Source organism: Malurus melanocephalus, unplaced genomic scaffold, assembly GCF_030028575.1.
Source record: "Malurus melanocephalus ecotype Western Australia unplaced genomic scaffold, MMel_1.1 scaffold_508, whole genome shotgun sequence".
NCBI lineage: Eukaryota > Metazoa > Chordata > Aves > Passeriformes > Maluridae > Malurus > Malurus melanocephalus.
Window position 1 is genome coordinate 417958 of NW_026623740.1, and position 13402 is coordinate 431359.

The 13402-nt window shown below is 35.2% G+C and overlaps 1 protein-coding gene across 2 annotated transcripts in view; it reads right to left on the reverse strand.

The window, feature by feature from the left end:
- The window catches only part of VPS50 (VPS50 subunit of EARP/GARPII complex), a 77565-nt gene that overhangs the window by 26738 nt on the left and 37425 nt on the right, over window positions 1-13402 (reverse strand). For both annotated transcript variants that reach the window (XM_057381369.1, XM_057381370.1), the window contains exons 15-20: window positions 12995-13089; window positions 12292-12390; window positions 8985-9075; window positions 7295-7471; window positions 2337-2455; window positions 778-884 (exon numbers count right to left, since the gene is read on the reverse strand). In XM_057381369.1, coding sequence (XP_057237352.1) covers window positions 778-884; window positions 2337-2455; window positions 7295-7471; window positions 8985-9075; window positions 12292-12390; window positions 12995-13089 — 688 coding nt within the window. The remainder of the gene's footprint in view (window positions 1-777; window positions 885-2336; window positions 2456-7294; window positions 7472-8984; window positions 9076-12291; window positions 12391-12994; window positions 13090-13402) is intronic.

Here is a 13402-nt window from a genome sequence, read left to right on the forward strand (position 1 = left end):
TTAATTTGTTAACTCTATACTTAACTATTAAAGTTTTGACCCATAGCATTATAAAYAAACTGAAAAGCAGACTTTAAAAATTATATTTGTCTTCTAAAAGGGAAAACCAAATGCACAGTCCAATGTGGAAATTTCTCAATGTTTGTGAAAGGATGGTACGGTAACCTAATCAAAGCAAGTGTCACCTTCATCTGTGCTATCTCAATATTCTGCATTGCCACAGGCTGACTTTTTCCACTTACTCTGTGATAAACACATTTACAAATTTGCCTGCAACCCAAACACCACAAAAGAGTGATGACTCACATTTTGGGCAGTTAAGACTTCCAAATATCTGGGTAGCTGGCATGAATATTGAAGGTATTGAATATTGAAATCTCTTGGGCAGTTTCTCATGCTTTTCCGAAGGGCTACGCACTGTGCACTGCCCAAGTATTGTCCCTATAAAATTTTTCCAATGCCAAGAACATTTCTCTATTACTACCTCATTCAGCATTCTTGACACAACAAGTGTTCCAAGAACATTTCCTCCTCTTTRCTCTCTCTAACAGGACACCAACATTTAATGTCTACACACTGTTACCTRCTTGCACTAAAGTTCCTATTTTGGGTTAAAACTGGAAAACCAGAACTACTATTAACATTTTCAAAGAGTAGAAATAGAGCMCAACTACATATATTTTTCAAGGCCTTAAATATAATTTCACATATTTGCTATAATCATTAAGTTTGCACAAAAATCAAAAACACATAAAAAACTACAATTATTCTACATACCAACAAGCCTTATTACATTCAATGTAGTGTTTGTTAGAATAGGTGCATTCACTTTATTGAGATTATAATCTGATCTCTTTCTGCTCCTCAGAGTTTCTCGAGAAACACTTGAAAGAAAACAAAACAAAATATATTAAATGTGAAAATATTCAAAGACATACAAACAAAATTTAGTGGTAAATATATTATTCCTCCCCCTTTTTTCACATGACAGTATGTCTTCCAGTGCAGTCTTTTATTAATGCCAAAGCACAACTGAGTTAGGATTCTAACACTTCAGAGAGAAGCCTGAACTAATTYACTTCAAGAAAGGAATTTTTTACTTTTGGTCTTATGCTGGAGTTTTGCAGGCCTCTGTCCCGCCCCAACAGTTGCTCTAATCAYTCTGACACAAATTCATAATTCAGGAAGAAAATAAAAACAACACAAATCACAACAAAACAGAGGCAAATTAGTCAGTTACAGCTGAAAGTTACTATCGAGAAATAGAAGCAATTTTGAGGAAAATGAAACTAAAAAAGTCATTTAAATTTTCATAAATTTTAGTCCCAAAAGAGTCAGAAAGTTGGACTCAATGATACTTATCTAACTAGAGACATTTTGTTTTTCTATAAGAGAAACCTTCTGCCAGCTGTCATACCTCATAAGTTATGTTCTTCCAAAAGTATCAATTTCACAACACAAATCTATGGGCAGCAACTCTTGTTTGCTCCAATGAAGGAATTTTTAACTGTATCTCCACCACTTCTTTGAAAGAAGGTAGTTTACATGATGTACCTTAGAGAATCATGCTAACAACAKTTTTTGTAAAGAGTCACCTTGTAAAAAAACAGTAGTCTGCTTTGACCCAAGTGATRGCATTCCAGTTCTCCTGCAAACCCTACATAAAGTTATCCTGCTTCACAAAGACTGAATAGACATCTAAGTTGTATAGTGTCTTAGACAGAAACTTGTATTTCAGATCCTATTAAAATATACACAGTTAGCTTTACTTATATGAATATATATAAAGTATTTTTATATATTCATCAAATTAGAATATGTATATTCATTTATATATCCATGTGTGTATATATTCTTAAAGAAAAGAGAATTTAAAATTCAAAATTACTGTCTTCAAGCTATGGAAGAACCTTACTTTTTTTCCCCCTCTGTAGCAAAGTTTACTGTTCTGCAGAAGCAGAAACCCAAAACTCAAGCTTTTGTCTGCAAACAGCTGCTTTTGACACAACAGAAATTATAYATATATACAACAGCTGCTATAGAAGAACCTTCACTTAACATCCAGTCCTTGTTAATCAGTTTTCCACTACCTGCTTCAGAGAGCCTTTATCCTCTTTCAAAATGTTCCTTTCTGCAGCTTTTGTCTGCAATAATGATSAGCAGCTTAATGTTCCTCCCCATTCTGGAGATCTAAGAGCTGAGCCCTTCCAACTTTGCAGGCAGCATAATGATTATTTGATTATTATTCCCCTGTTMTGAATTACAGAAACTGAACTAATTAGAATAATGAGATGAAAAGCATGTAAATTAAACCAAGGATGCACTCAGCCTATTACCTTTTTATCGGGGCATCTCCTGTCTGCTCATCCACATAATCTCTTTTCAACTCTTCGGGAACATCACTGTCACTATCATATTCTTGATATGCACTTTTTTCTTGTTCATCTGATTCATACTGTTAAAAAAAAAGGGAAAGAATAGATTGACTACTATTATTTTTCTTATAACACTGCAACTCATTTAACATTGCACCTTGGGCACTTCTTGGCTTTTACCTTGATCAGGATACAAATAACTTTGCTGAAAAGTTGAATGGCTTCTGACAATGTTCTTTAAAAATGCAGCAGGAAAATTATATTATGTTGATTGAGCAAATATTTACATCATTCTAGTTCTCCCAGCCTCCGCTAACATTTTTTTGCTTTTTAGTTGCTGTACCAAGTACCCATCTATTTGAGCTTTTATTATTTGCTTTATAATCTGACAAAAACAGTAATAAATCCTCAAAATTCATCAATACAATGGCAATAAAACAAAAAAAAAAACAACTTCCACATAATTATTATTGCAAGAAGGGCTAAACTATTGCTTCACAAAAATACTTGTTAATATTGAGCACATTTAATTAAAAAAAAGAAACCAAAACCAAAACATAAATTTTCAGTTGTTTGCACAGCTCCAGAAAGCACCTGCACTTCAAGAGATCACTTGAAGAGAGASACTTTTCCTTAATGCATACATCGTTTTGAAGCAACTTTATACACACAGTCAACAGTGACAGGTGACACACACTCTGCTTCCAGGATCCTTMARAAATGRCATCCGAWACACACTAKGAAATATATTTTTTCAGTAATGCATGCCCCAAGTTGCTKAGACTTTTAAAGGCTAGCACTATGAAAGCACTGTGCTCTAAAAGCAAGAATCCCACACTACAAACAAATTCAAAACAAGAACAGCCCAAGTGGAAAAAAATAATGTATTATGAGATACATTCTAAAAAGAAATGTTCAGACTATTAATATTCATGGTCAAAAATTCTGCCTCATGAATATTTTGGGCAAAGGAAAGTTGTAGTGAAAGCAGCTCAGTGTATTTCAAAAACGAGCTGAGTTCAGCCTTGACTTGACGAAAAGAACCAGTTTAACTAACTTGGAACATTAGCATGGAGAATTACCACCACTTATTATGCATTATTATATGATAAATGACATGCAGATTCAATTAAAATCCAGTGACAGTAAAATGATAAATTGACTACAAACTATTAACTACAATTCATATTGACATAAGAATCTGACAGTTGACAGTAGTTAACTGTCTTAACATCATAGAATAAGAGGGATTTTGAGGAATTATTTTTTTAACATGGAAAATACTTTATTAAGTCTCCTACATCTAATGCTATTAATGAGCTGGAAAAGCCATTTAATGAGATAAATGCATCTGTATTTTAAAGTATGCATTAACTTACAACTATTAAATAGTKACCTCAACTTGAAGAGACCTTATAACTCTATTTTGAACATGCACAGTCTGCAGTAAAATTTTGAAGTGCTAAAATGAATTCAGMTATCTTGAGGCAATAATCACTTCCCAAGTGTTTGGGCAATCAATCCAAACAAACCCAAAGGCAGTGCTAAGATTCATCAAAGTTGAAGAGTGTTACRATACTGGAAGTTAACTGTATAGCAACAAAGACATTTTAAGAAGCCACATAAAAGGGACATAAAGCATTGCACTGAAGTTCAAGGCACAGAGCTGAGGTGACTGGGTCTAGGGGCCTACTTTGCAATAACTAAGCAAAGACTTTAAAATTGTCAAAAGAAATCCTGACAGTTCATCCCATCCTACAGATAACTTGACAAGTAAATCAACTGTTTATGTCCTTTACACGCTTTCTTTAAATATTTGGAATATTATTTCTTTAAATATTTGGAAAAATGCCTGCATTCTCTGGAAACAAAATGTTACAGACTCTGTCTGAAATAATTTCAATTTTCAGTGCTAAAATGTGCCTGCACATTAAAGGTCAGGCAAGAAACCAAAACATAAAACCTCCGTAAAAATTTTATCCTGCATTGCCTGAGCAGATTATTTATCTTTCTATGAAAAGGATAACAAAATAGATGTAACTTCTACATTTTCAAAAGGAGTTCTTTCTGTGTCAGCACTTTGGAACAGTTGTGAGAGACTGAAACATTAAAGGTTAATGGCTTKAACAATCAGCCACTTGCAAGAGCAGCAGGTCCTTGGCTGAGGCCAGGTTTGCACTCCCAATGTGGTGGTGAAACCTCTGATCTACATRAGACAGAGGGGGTGCACACCCASCACCAGAGGATGACCATGACAAACAAGCCTTTGTTCARCAACAAGCTGAGCCAGATAAGGGAAAAGGCCAATAAGAAGCAGATMCTGCAAGATGGGATAATGAAWTTTATCAGGCTGCTTTCCTTCCCAAGAGGAGGTGTCACATAAGTCTTAAGGTATTCACCCCTTCTGATGAGGAATAACTGGCTCAACTAAGCAGGATCAAACAGCAGCCATGTCATTTAGAAGGGGCCACAAACCATCACAGACCCCCAAAATGCCCCCAGACACATTTCGGGGGCCTTCCAGCAGAGGACTGCACATGTTGCAGTCTATAGTGTTGCACCAGACAGTGTAAAAGAGCCCCCAGGGGAGGTACCTAGGTGCTGCCATTCCCCATGTGAATGTCTATTACCCCAGTGAACTCCATTTGGTGSGTTTCCCTCAGCCCTAACAGATCAAGACAGCGAACATCACTTTGACCAACRAAAAACAAAACTGCAAAAATCAAAYATTGYTTGGATCYACAAGTGRTGATACCTTTCCTCTYCACTATCTACTCATATCCTTTCCTTCTTTCTTTTCATTATATATTTGTTTAAGTTGTATTTTGATACTTTTATACTGTTATATTACTATAGAAAATRCATTAGATAAAACAGCTACATACCTCATTTCCACTGGAACCAAACTGTTCTAAAATAAATGTCATTTATACATATGTATAAACACTAATCATTCAGTGTCATTTCACTCTACTCCATCCCAAGGGATCTATTAACAAGAACTTCAGYTACCCTGCCTCTAGGACAGAAGATTAAAAATGTCAAAAGGGATAGTACAACTAGTGACAGGTTAATTAAACTGTCCTGTGCCTCCATTCAGAGTGACAAATTTCTTGTAATGTCTGTTTTACATTTATGWTTTGTAGCTCATGCAGGTTCCAAAAGAGTGCCAGTAAGATCTGCAGGACCCTACCTCTCACAAGTTGGCAGAGCCTGCACMATATGGTACCAGAAGTGAGATGCTGTAAGAGACTTCAAACTCTATTACTTCTCAAAAAAGTTCATATTCAGAGGAAAGAGGGAAAAGATAATATACAAGTGAAGTCMGAAGAGGGTAGTACAAGGAGCTACTGGAGAGAGTCCAGTGGAGGGCCACAAACAAGATTAGGGTTCTCTCTTATGAGGAGAGACTGGGCCTGTTTAGTCCAGAGAATCTGAGAGGGGACCTCATCAATGCATATAAATATCTCAAAGGCAGGTGCCAAGAGGATGGTGCCAGGCTCTTTTCAGTAGTGTCCAGAGACAGGACAAGGAGCCATAAAYTAAAACACAGTAAGTTTCATACCAACATAAGGAAGGGGCAGAGAAGCYGAACAGGCTGCTCAGYGAAGTTGTRGAGTCTCCCTCTCTGGGGACATTCAAAACCCACCCAAGCATGTTCCTGTGTAACCTGCTGCAGGTGACCTTGCCATAACAAGGAGTTTGGACTAGATGATCTCCAGAGGTCCCTTCCAACACTAACAATTCACTGATTCTGTCATTCTGTCTTACTGATCAAAGTCTGCTTGGCAGCAGTGTGACACTTCATGTTGCCAAAGCCATCAAAACAGTGTGTCCAACATGTTCATCAGCATTTGCTACCTAGTTTTTTCATCAAAYCATTTCACAGTTGTAAAAGCAAAAGCTTAGTGCAGAGTAAGACAACATCTTTTTTTTTCAAGCCAGAAGAAACAGATTATGAAGGGAATCTGTTGAAAATGTTGAAACTGGAAATACTGAAGAAGGTCTGTGATAACTTGTTTGTAAGGTTTTCATATCTCATAAAACTGTGCAGATAGAAATAAAAATACCTCGATAACTCTAGTTAAGAAATKAAGACAATTCTAGCCTTTTACAAGTGTAAGGTATGTTGCTTACAAGTCACTAAACAAAAAACCTGGGAACGGTGTAGGTTCTCATTCACAAGCAGCAACCTGCAAGGTATCAGAGGAGTTTAAAATCACTAAGCAGCAAGTATTCTTTTTTGTTCTTGAGATGTTATCCAGTCTCAGCAGCACAAGTTAAGCCCGAGGAAACATTATTCATCAAAAGGATAAACAAGAACAAAAGCTTTAACAAAAACATGCTAACGTAGCATTTAAGAGATTTTAAGATATTAAGAGACTGCTAGATTTTGACAGACTTCTGAAAAACTCAGACTTATTGTTCAGTTTTATAGAATAAAAACACCACAAAGAGGGTGCCCTAAGCATTTAAATTACAATTTAAAATGATGTAATAAACATCAGAAAATCCATGGCAAATCAGATAGATGASAACAAGTAAAACAAAAGGAGCAACCCACAACTATTCTTTCCTATGAAGCCAGAAAGCAAGCCCTAAAATGAGAAAATTACCTCCACAAAGAAAGCTACCTTCAACCCCTGGAAAAACACTCATTTAGGTGAAACATGTCTTGCTGACCTTAAGAAATGCTTGACTTTAGTGGAAAAAATTACTGATCCAATGCAAAACAAACTGAACATTTAACAGGATGCCTGGCTGTCTGGCACTTTTAAAAGCAAAGCAGCACAATACGCAGACAACAGATTCTTATAATAAGACATTCTGCCATCACTGTACACAAAATAAATCATCATTTACTGAAAGCACCATTTGCCCTTTTTTTTTTTCTCTTTTTTTCGTGAAACACTTCATACCCCATTGGAAGCTAAGACATCTTCTGTCTCATCATCTTTGCTGTCAGCCTGGATTTCAAAGGGRTTTCCTCCATTACAGTACTGCTCAAACAACGTTACTGTTGCTGAAATTGCTGAGGCAGGCTGCTTACTCGGTGACACAGACGGAGAACGCGACTGCTCCATGAACTTAAATTCCTACCAATAGAAATAAATTGCAATTTTAATGACGCATTTTCAATTTTATGATCACTCCATAATAACAAAGGATAACAACAAACCTGTGGGCAATTAACCTTAGCCAAAGTTTGCTGCTTATTTAAATATGCTTTTCACACTGAGTCAAGTTAACCATGAATGTGGCAACCTTATACTGCTTGTCTTTGCCATTTTAACTTTGCCATTTTAAGTTTTTTGCTATGGCAGACAATTGATTTGTATTCTGAAAGTATACACTGTCTAAAACTAGGTGAAAACTAATTGGGTTTTTTTATTTCACAGAAATAAGGAGACAAAAAGTAGTTAAATTCTACCCAAAAAACTGGCTTTCTTTACACAAATTACCTGTAATTTACTAAAGCTGATCTTTTCTTGTTGACACTTTATTTTTAAAAAGCTGTCAAAATTTTTTACTTCTCAAACCCATTGCATAATTTCTGATCACTGGGTGAATGCACAAATTTTTGAACGCATACGGACCAAGTAGGACCCACAAGGAATGATTTTTTACTCCTTTTTTCCTAAAAGACACAACTTATCTCAGTTGACATAACATTTCTAGCTATCAAAATTCATCAATGGCAAAATGCACATTTTCATTTAACTAAAGGTTTAAAGATCAAAACACATGCAGTTAAAAGGACTACAATGTTATATTTCTGTTTTCTTAAACAGACCAGTGACTTTCTGCTGCTCCAGTCCCTTAGGTAGCATGTATGGATTTATAATCCTATTTATTTATTAAAAGTATTCTTTCTTTTGTTACTGAATGCTAATGAGGGTCYTCCTTTCCCTTTCCTCTGTACTTTTAGTAGACAGTAGCCCATTGCTTACTTCTACTGTTAACTCCACAGAAGTTGCAAAATCATTTTGCTGTACGTTACTCCACTAAAACACTTTTGCACTTTAGTTTTGGCTTTAATCACAGGCACCATGTTTCATTTGGCAAAACAAGTTAAATTTCATTCACCACATACTAAAAATAAAAAAAAAATCACTTCAGGTGGTTAGAAGGCGAGTACACTAATTACTTGCTTTCACTAATTACAGAAGAACACTTTTTTTCCTTTCCAAATGAGCTAGTATGACCTATGTTTCCAGAAACAGAGGCCAAATTGGTACAAGCTRGTGAGTGCTCATGCAACTACTTTTAGGCACTCATCTTTTAGCAYCTTACTGTCAGATAAATAATTTAGAAATGAAAAACAGACACATTAACAGTACATTGAAACATGAAAAATAAAGGCTAACATTATGCTTACAACTCTTAGCATCTTCCATAAAAACCTCTGCCCGCCTGAAATAGAAATGTTACTGTTTTAAAACCATTTGACTCTTAAGTTTCTAATGTGATGAAGTAAAATTGTAGAGCTTTCAGAAGCCATTCAAAACATTTGTACAGTAGTTCATGGGTCTTACTACTTCCTAGAACACCTGAATTCTGACTTAATAAAGAATTAACACATTTGTATATTTTATTCATGGAACGTACATGAAGCTGCAAAATATTAAAGCTTGATTTAACAGGACAAAGTTCCCAGGTCTCRTTCTCCAAAAACATTCTTAGTTCTTCAAGACGGGTTCTGAAACAAAAATKAATAATCTTGATTATTCTTGATTGGCAGAAAGGGTAAATCACAAAGCTGACAATCACTTCACTTCTGCAGTGAAAAACTCCTTCYAAAACTGCACAAAAAGTTACACTTTAAAACAAGTATTTAAGTAATTCTTTCAACTGACAAACCACMCAAAAGCTGTGGCTACTAAAACAGTGTATTTTTTATGACACATCTGGAGAAAGATATTCTTTAATACTATCTCCAAAATTTGTAAACCCTTTTTTTTGGTCAAAACCATTAACAATTATAGAGGAATACCTACAATTATGCAGAAATACTGCACCTTTTTTCCTCTGTAAACTGTAGAAAGCAATATAATCTATACAAACACTCTATTRGCAACACAACAGCTCCTGAAAGCCCACATAAGACAGCTGCTTCTTTCAAACACACTGAAGACAAAGGATAGCAAAGGGAAGTAGAAAGAACTAAAATTCTACAGACATCTCAACATTTCACAGAAGAAAAAAGCTAAATGGCTACTAATCTCTAATTTTCTTCATAGCTTAATTTTACTTTGGTATAAATACAGTAATAAGGAAAGTAATCAAGCCATTACATCTCTGCACTTTTTCTGTTCTGTTTTAATCACAAGAAAAGCCTCCACTCTGTCATAAGCAGAAATATCTTTAATAAAGAAAAAAATTTGCCACATAAGTGGAACACATACAGGAAAAGACAAATAACTGCTTTTTGGAGTCACATTGCTCCTCTTTTGTTTTTAATATAGGGCATATTGTCTTGTTTAACAAGCAATAGCTGTTATGCACTGGGTGTTTAATTAGGCAATAAAATATTCTAGGAATACCACAACTTCAATAATGAACTACAACCACCACTAYAATTAAAATTTGCTTGCCATAATGAGATAAGCAATGTGTTGAACTGACTACTGTCTGCTGTGTCTATGTAAATTCACCAATTAAATACAAATAGATTTCAACTGCTAYTTTCAGGGCATTGAGTACTCATAGCTTGCAGCAGTAAAGTCAGCAGAAACAACAGAAAAAGATGCCGGTGAAAACTGGTGAAAACCAGCATTATAAATTAAAATTCTTTGTGAGGGAGACTAAGGTGAAAGARTCATAGAAAAGCAAACATTTAAAATCCACATAACAACTGATTTTGTAGAATTTCAAATCTGAAATCCAGGCTCTGACAGAGTACTTAAACAAATGCTCTTAATTTTCACCAGAATGCAAGTATAGAAAGGGGAGCCATGAAGAYTTGATACATTCATTCTCTGAAAAGCTTTAGTGATCAGACACACCTTTKTACAAGTGTATCAGTACAAAAAGTAAATTGCATTTCAAAATTCACCTTACTGATGCACTTTGCCAAAAGCACATTYTAATTTTTCAAAATAATCAGCTTGCATCACAAAAAAAGGACTTCATTTATGCTCTAGTACTAATGTTCTTTTCTATGTTTTTTGAATCACAAGGCAAATTCCTTTCAATGTTTTCTCTATGTTGGCAGTTCTCTATAACACTACACTGCCCAGGAGGCCACATATGTCAAATTACACAAAGAAYTGATTACTCCTGGACTCTAAGAATTTCAGCTCTATGTACCTTTCATGTACTAATCCTTAAAAGCACTACTGCTTTTTTTTCCTTCCAATTAAATACCCAAGAGGAGTGAAAGCCACACTAGTTTGCTCTGAAAATGCAAGATGCTTAAAGCTTTTATATAAAATAACCTAAGGGGCATAGCTCTGAGACAGGGAGTTTTTACAGTATTCCTGAGGATAAAAACATCAGTCAATTAATCTTCACAATACCCATGCAGAATAAAACATGTAGAAAGTATTAGAMGGTTTCATATAATTTGAGTCATGTCAATAAATACTTCATTTTATCTTCAGAAAAATTACATTACCTTAATAAAAACTACAAGTTATTTCAAAAAATTATTTCTATACATATTCCATCAATGTTCTTTAACCTTTATTTTACTCAAAGATAATTCAGAACATGAGTCTATGATTCTTTAAGCTGTTAAACATAAGCAAACTTGTAACAGTGAAAATGATATTTACTTAACCAAATAAGGCATTATATGGTAAGTCAGCAGAAAAAGATGGTTAGGTAGAACAAAATCAGTTTGTGACATTCAGTTGAGGATTGAGAACAAAATCAATAAATAAAAACAGATGGCACCTCGTGACAAGACATAATATGGATCTGATCAAGGCTCAAGTTTTTCAGACAACTGGAACAGAGGTCTTCATCTCCATCAGAAAGAATTCCCAGCAACAAACTACTAAAACTGGAAGAAATTCTAAACATTCYCATCCTCTGAATTTAGACACCRTTTCATGTTCTCCTGYCCTAATTTTCAYACTTTATGGAYTTTAGGCAGAAAGTCTCAGACTTTYCAAATGGGTCTGGATGCATTAGTTGTATGACTATTYCTCAGGAACAACAGAGGACAAAGATCAAAACTATGAAAGCAAGAGTTTCTCAGAGCATGTTACTAGACACCTAGACTAAAAAAGTTGTCAATCATCCAAACCAAAACATTTGGAAAATCAAGGCAACTAAACTAAACAAACAGAAAGACAAGTCTTGAAGCTGTCATAGCCAAGTATCATATCTGAGTCCAGAGAATGTCTGTCCATGACAACACATATGACTGGCCACATATGTTGGATATGACAACACAGCTGACTGAAATGTAATTAGATTCTGCCAATTACAAAGCCATGAAAACATGACTCAAAAGGATGGTTCTAAATATCTTATTTGACGGAAGACAGACTTGAATACTCAAAAAAACATTTCATAGTCATACATTACCACTCTTCTTAAGCAATGGCACAGAAGAAGAAGTAAGAATTTTGCTACAAAGTATGGACTTCAGAGGCATTCCTCCTCAGGATGCCACACAAMAACTTAGGAGGCAACCTAAAAAACTACTGAAATTCTACATAAAAAAGTTTTCATCTTTATCTGGCTTGTCTGCGGCAGAACTAGGGTTTTTCACAACCAAAGTGGAAGCAAAAGCTTCTCTATCCTCTCCCCTTCTCCAGGGCTCAAAGTCTTATTCTCATCATGAAACAGATTCTACTGTCAACCTCAAAGCAAGAACATTATGCAGTGGAATTCCTTTGCAAAGTATTTACCCAATAAAAATAAATGTCATTAGAATCATCTGCTGCACATGCAGTAATCTCACCTGTGGTATGTTTTGAAATAGTTAACACTTTGTTTTCTGATAGATTCTTGCAAAACTTCAGACTTACTGCCACAAAATTCTTCTCCAACTTGCATCAGCCTATAGTAATAAAACAAAGTTTAGAAATATTTATTKATTTCTTAACACTGCTGTTTCCAGCCATAAGTGTACATGTAWTTTCATAAATGCAAAACACCAATTTTACATTTCAATGTTAAGGCTGCATTTGGTAAAAGTCCATGCTTCATTTCCGTCCAAATCCTATCATTATGTCCCACACACATAGAGACAAAGAGCCAAGCTGTCAGTTCACAGCCTCAATCTGTCATTTTATTACTAAAACAGAAGGATATAACATTGTACAGGTTGGCAGTACCACAGTACTTTTCTGCTCRACTGAGATCCCCTTTAAAAGCTCTTAGAAAAAAAATGGTTAGACCTGCGGATCACAAATCCTAAAATGAGACATAGAGAAATCGTATCACAYTTAAGCACTACTTGAGCAGCCAAGCAGCTCATGTTACCTCTTCCAAATACACCCTCATCAACTTCCACATAAAGAAGAATTGCTCCCTGAGCTACCAGCATATTTGAATGAAATTGGCATCAARATGCAAATATCAGCCTTAATCAACAGCACTAACTTATCAGAGTTCAAGTTTGTGGACATGTACTGAAAGGTCTTACAACCACACCAGTATACCTGCTGATAACATCAAGTACAAATATGAAGTCATCGTATTTGAAGTTAGACAGATCTGTTCCCAGAAGATATGTTTTCACTTTCAGCTGGACATCCTAAAAAACACAAAGAAGTTTTGGTATACTTAATACACTGAAGACAAAAAGTGAAGGCTTGGTTGACAGGTTCATTAACACTGTTTGGTTGCTTGCATTTAGAAATTCCTTTTTYGAGATTTAGAACAGAATTCCATTTTCTGTAACATGGATAATTTCTCTAAAATACTTTTATAATCAGTTTCTTTAGCACTCTATAACACAGATGGAGTCAAACTTAGACACTTTATAGTCAATGCAAAAACAGAACACAGCTTTTTCATCATAGATTTTGGCTGACACTACACAGCAAACTGATCTACCAGTCAGATCA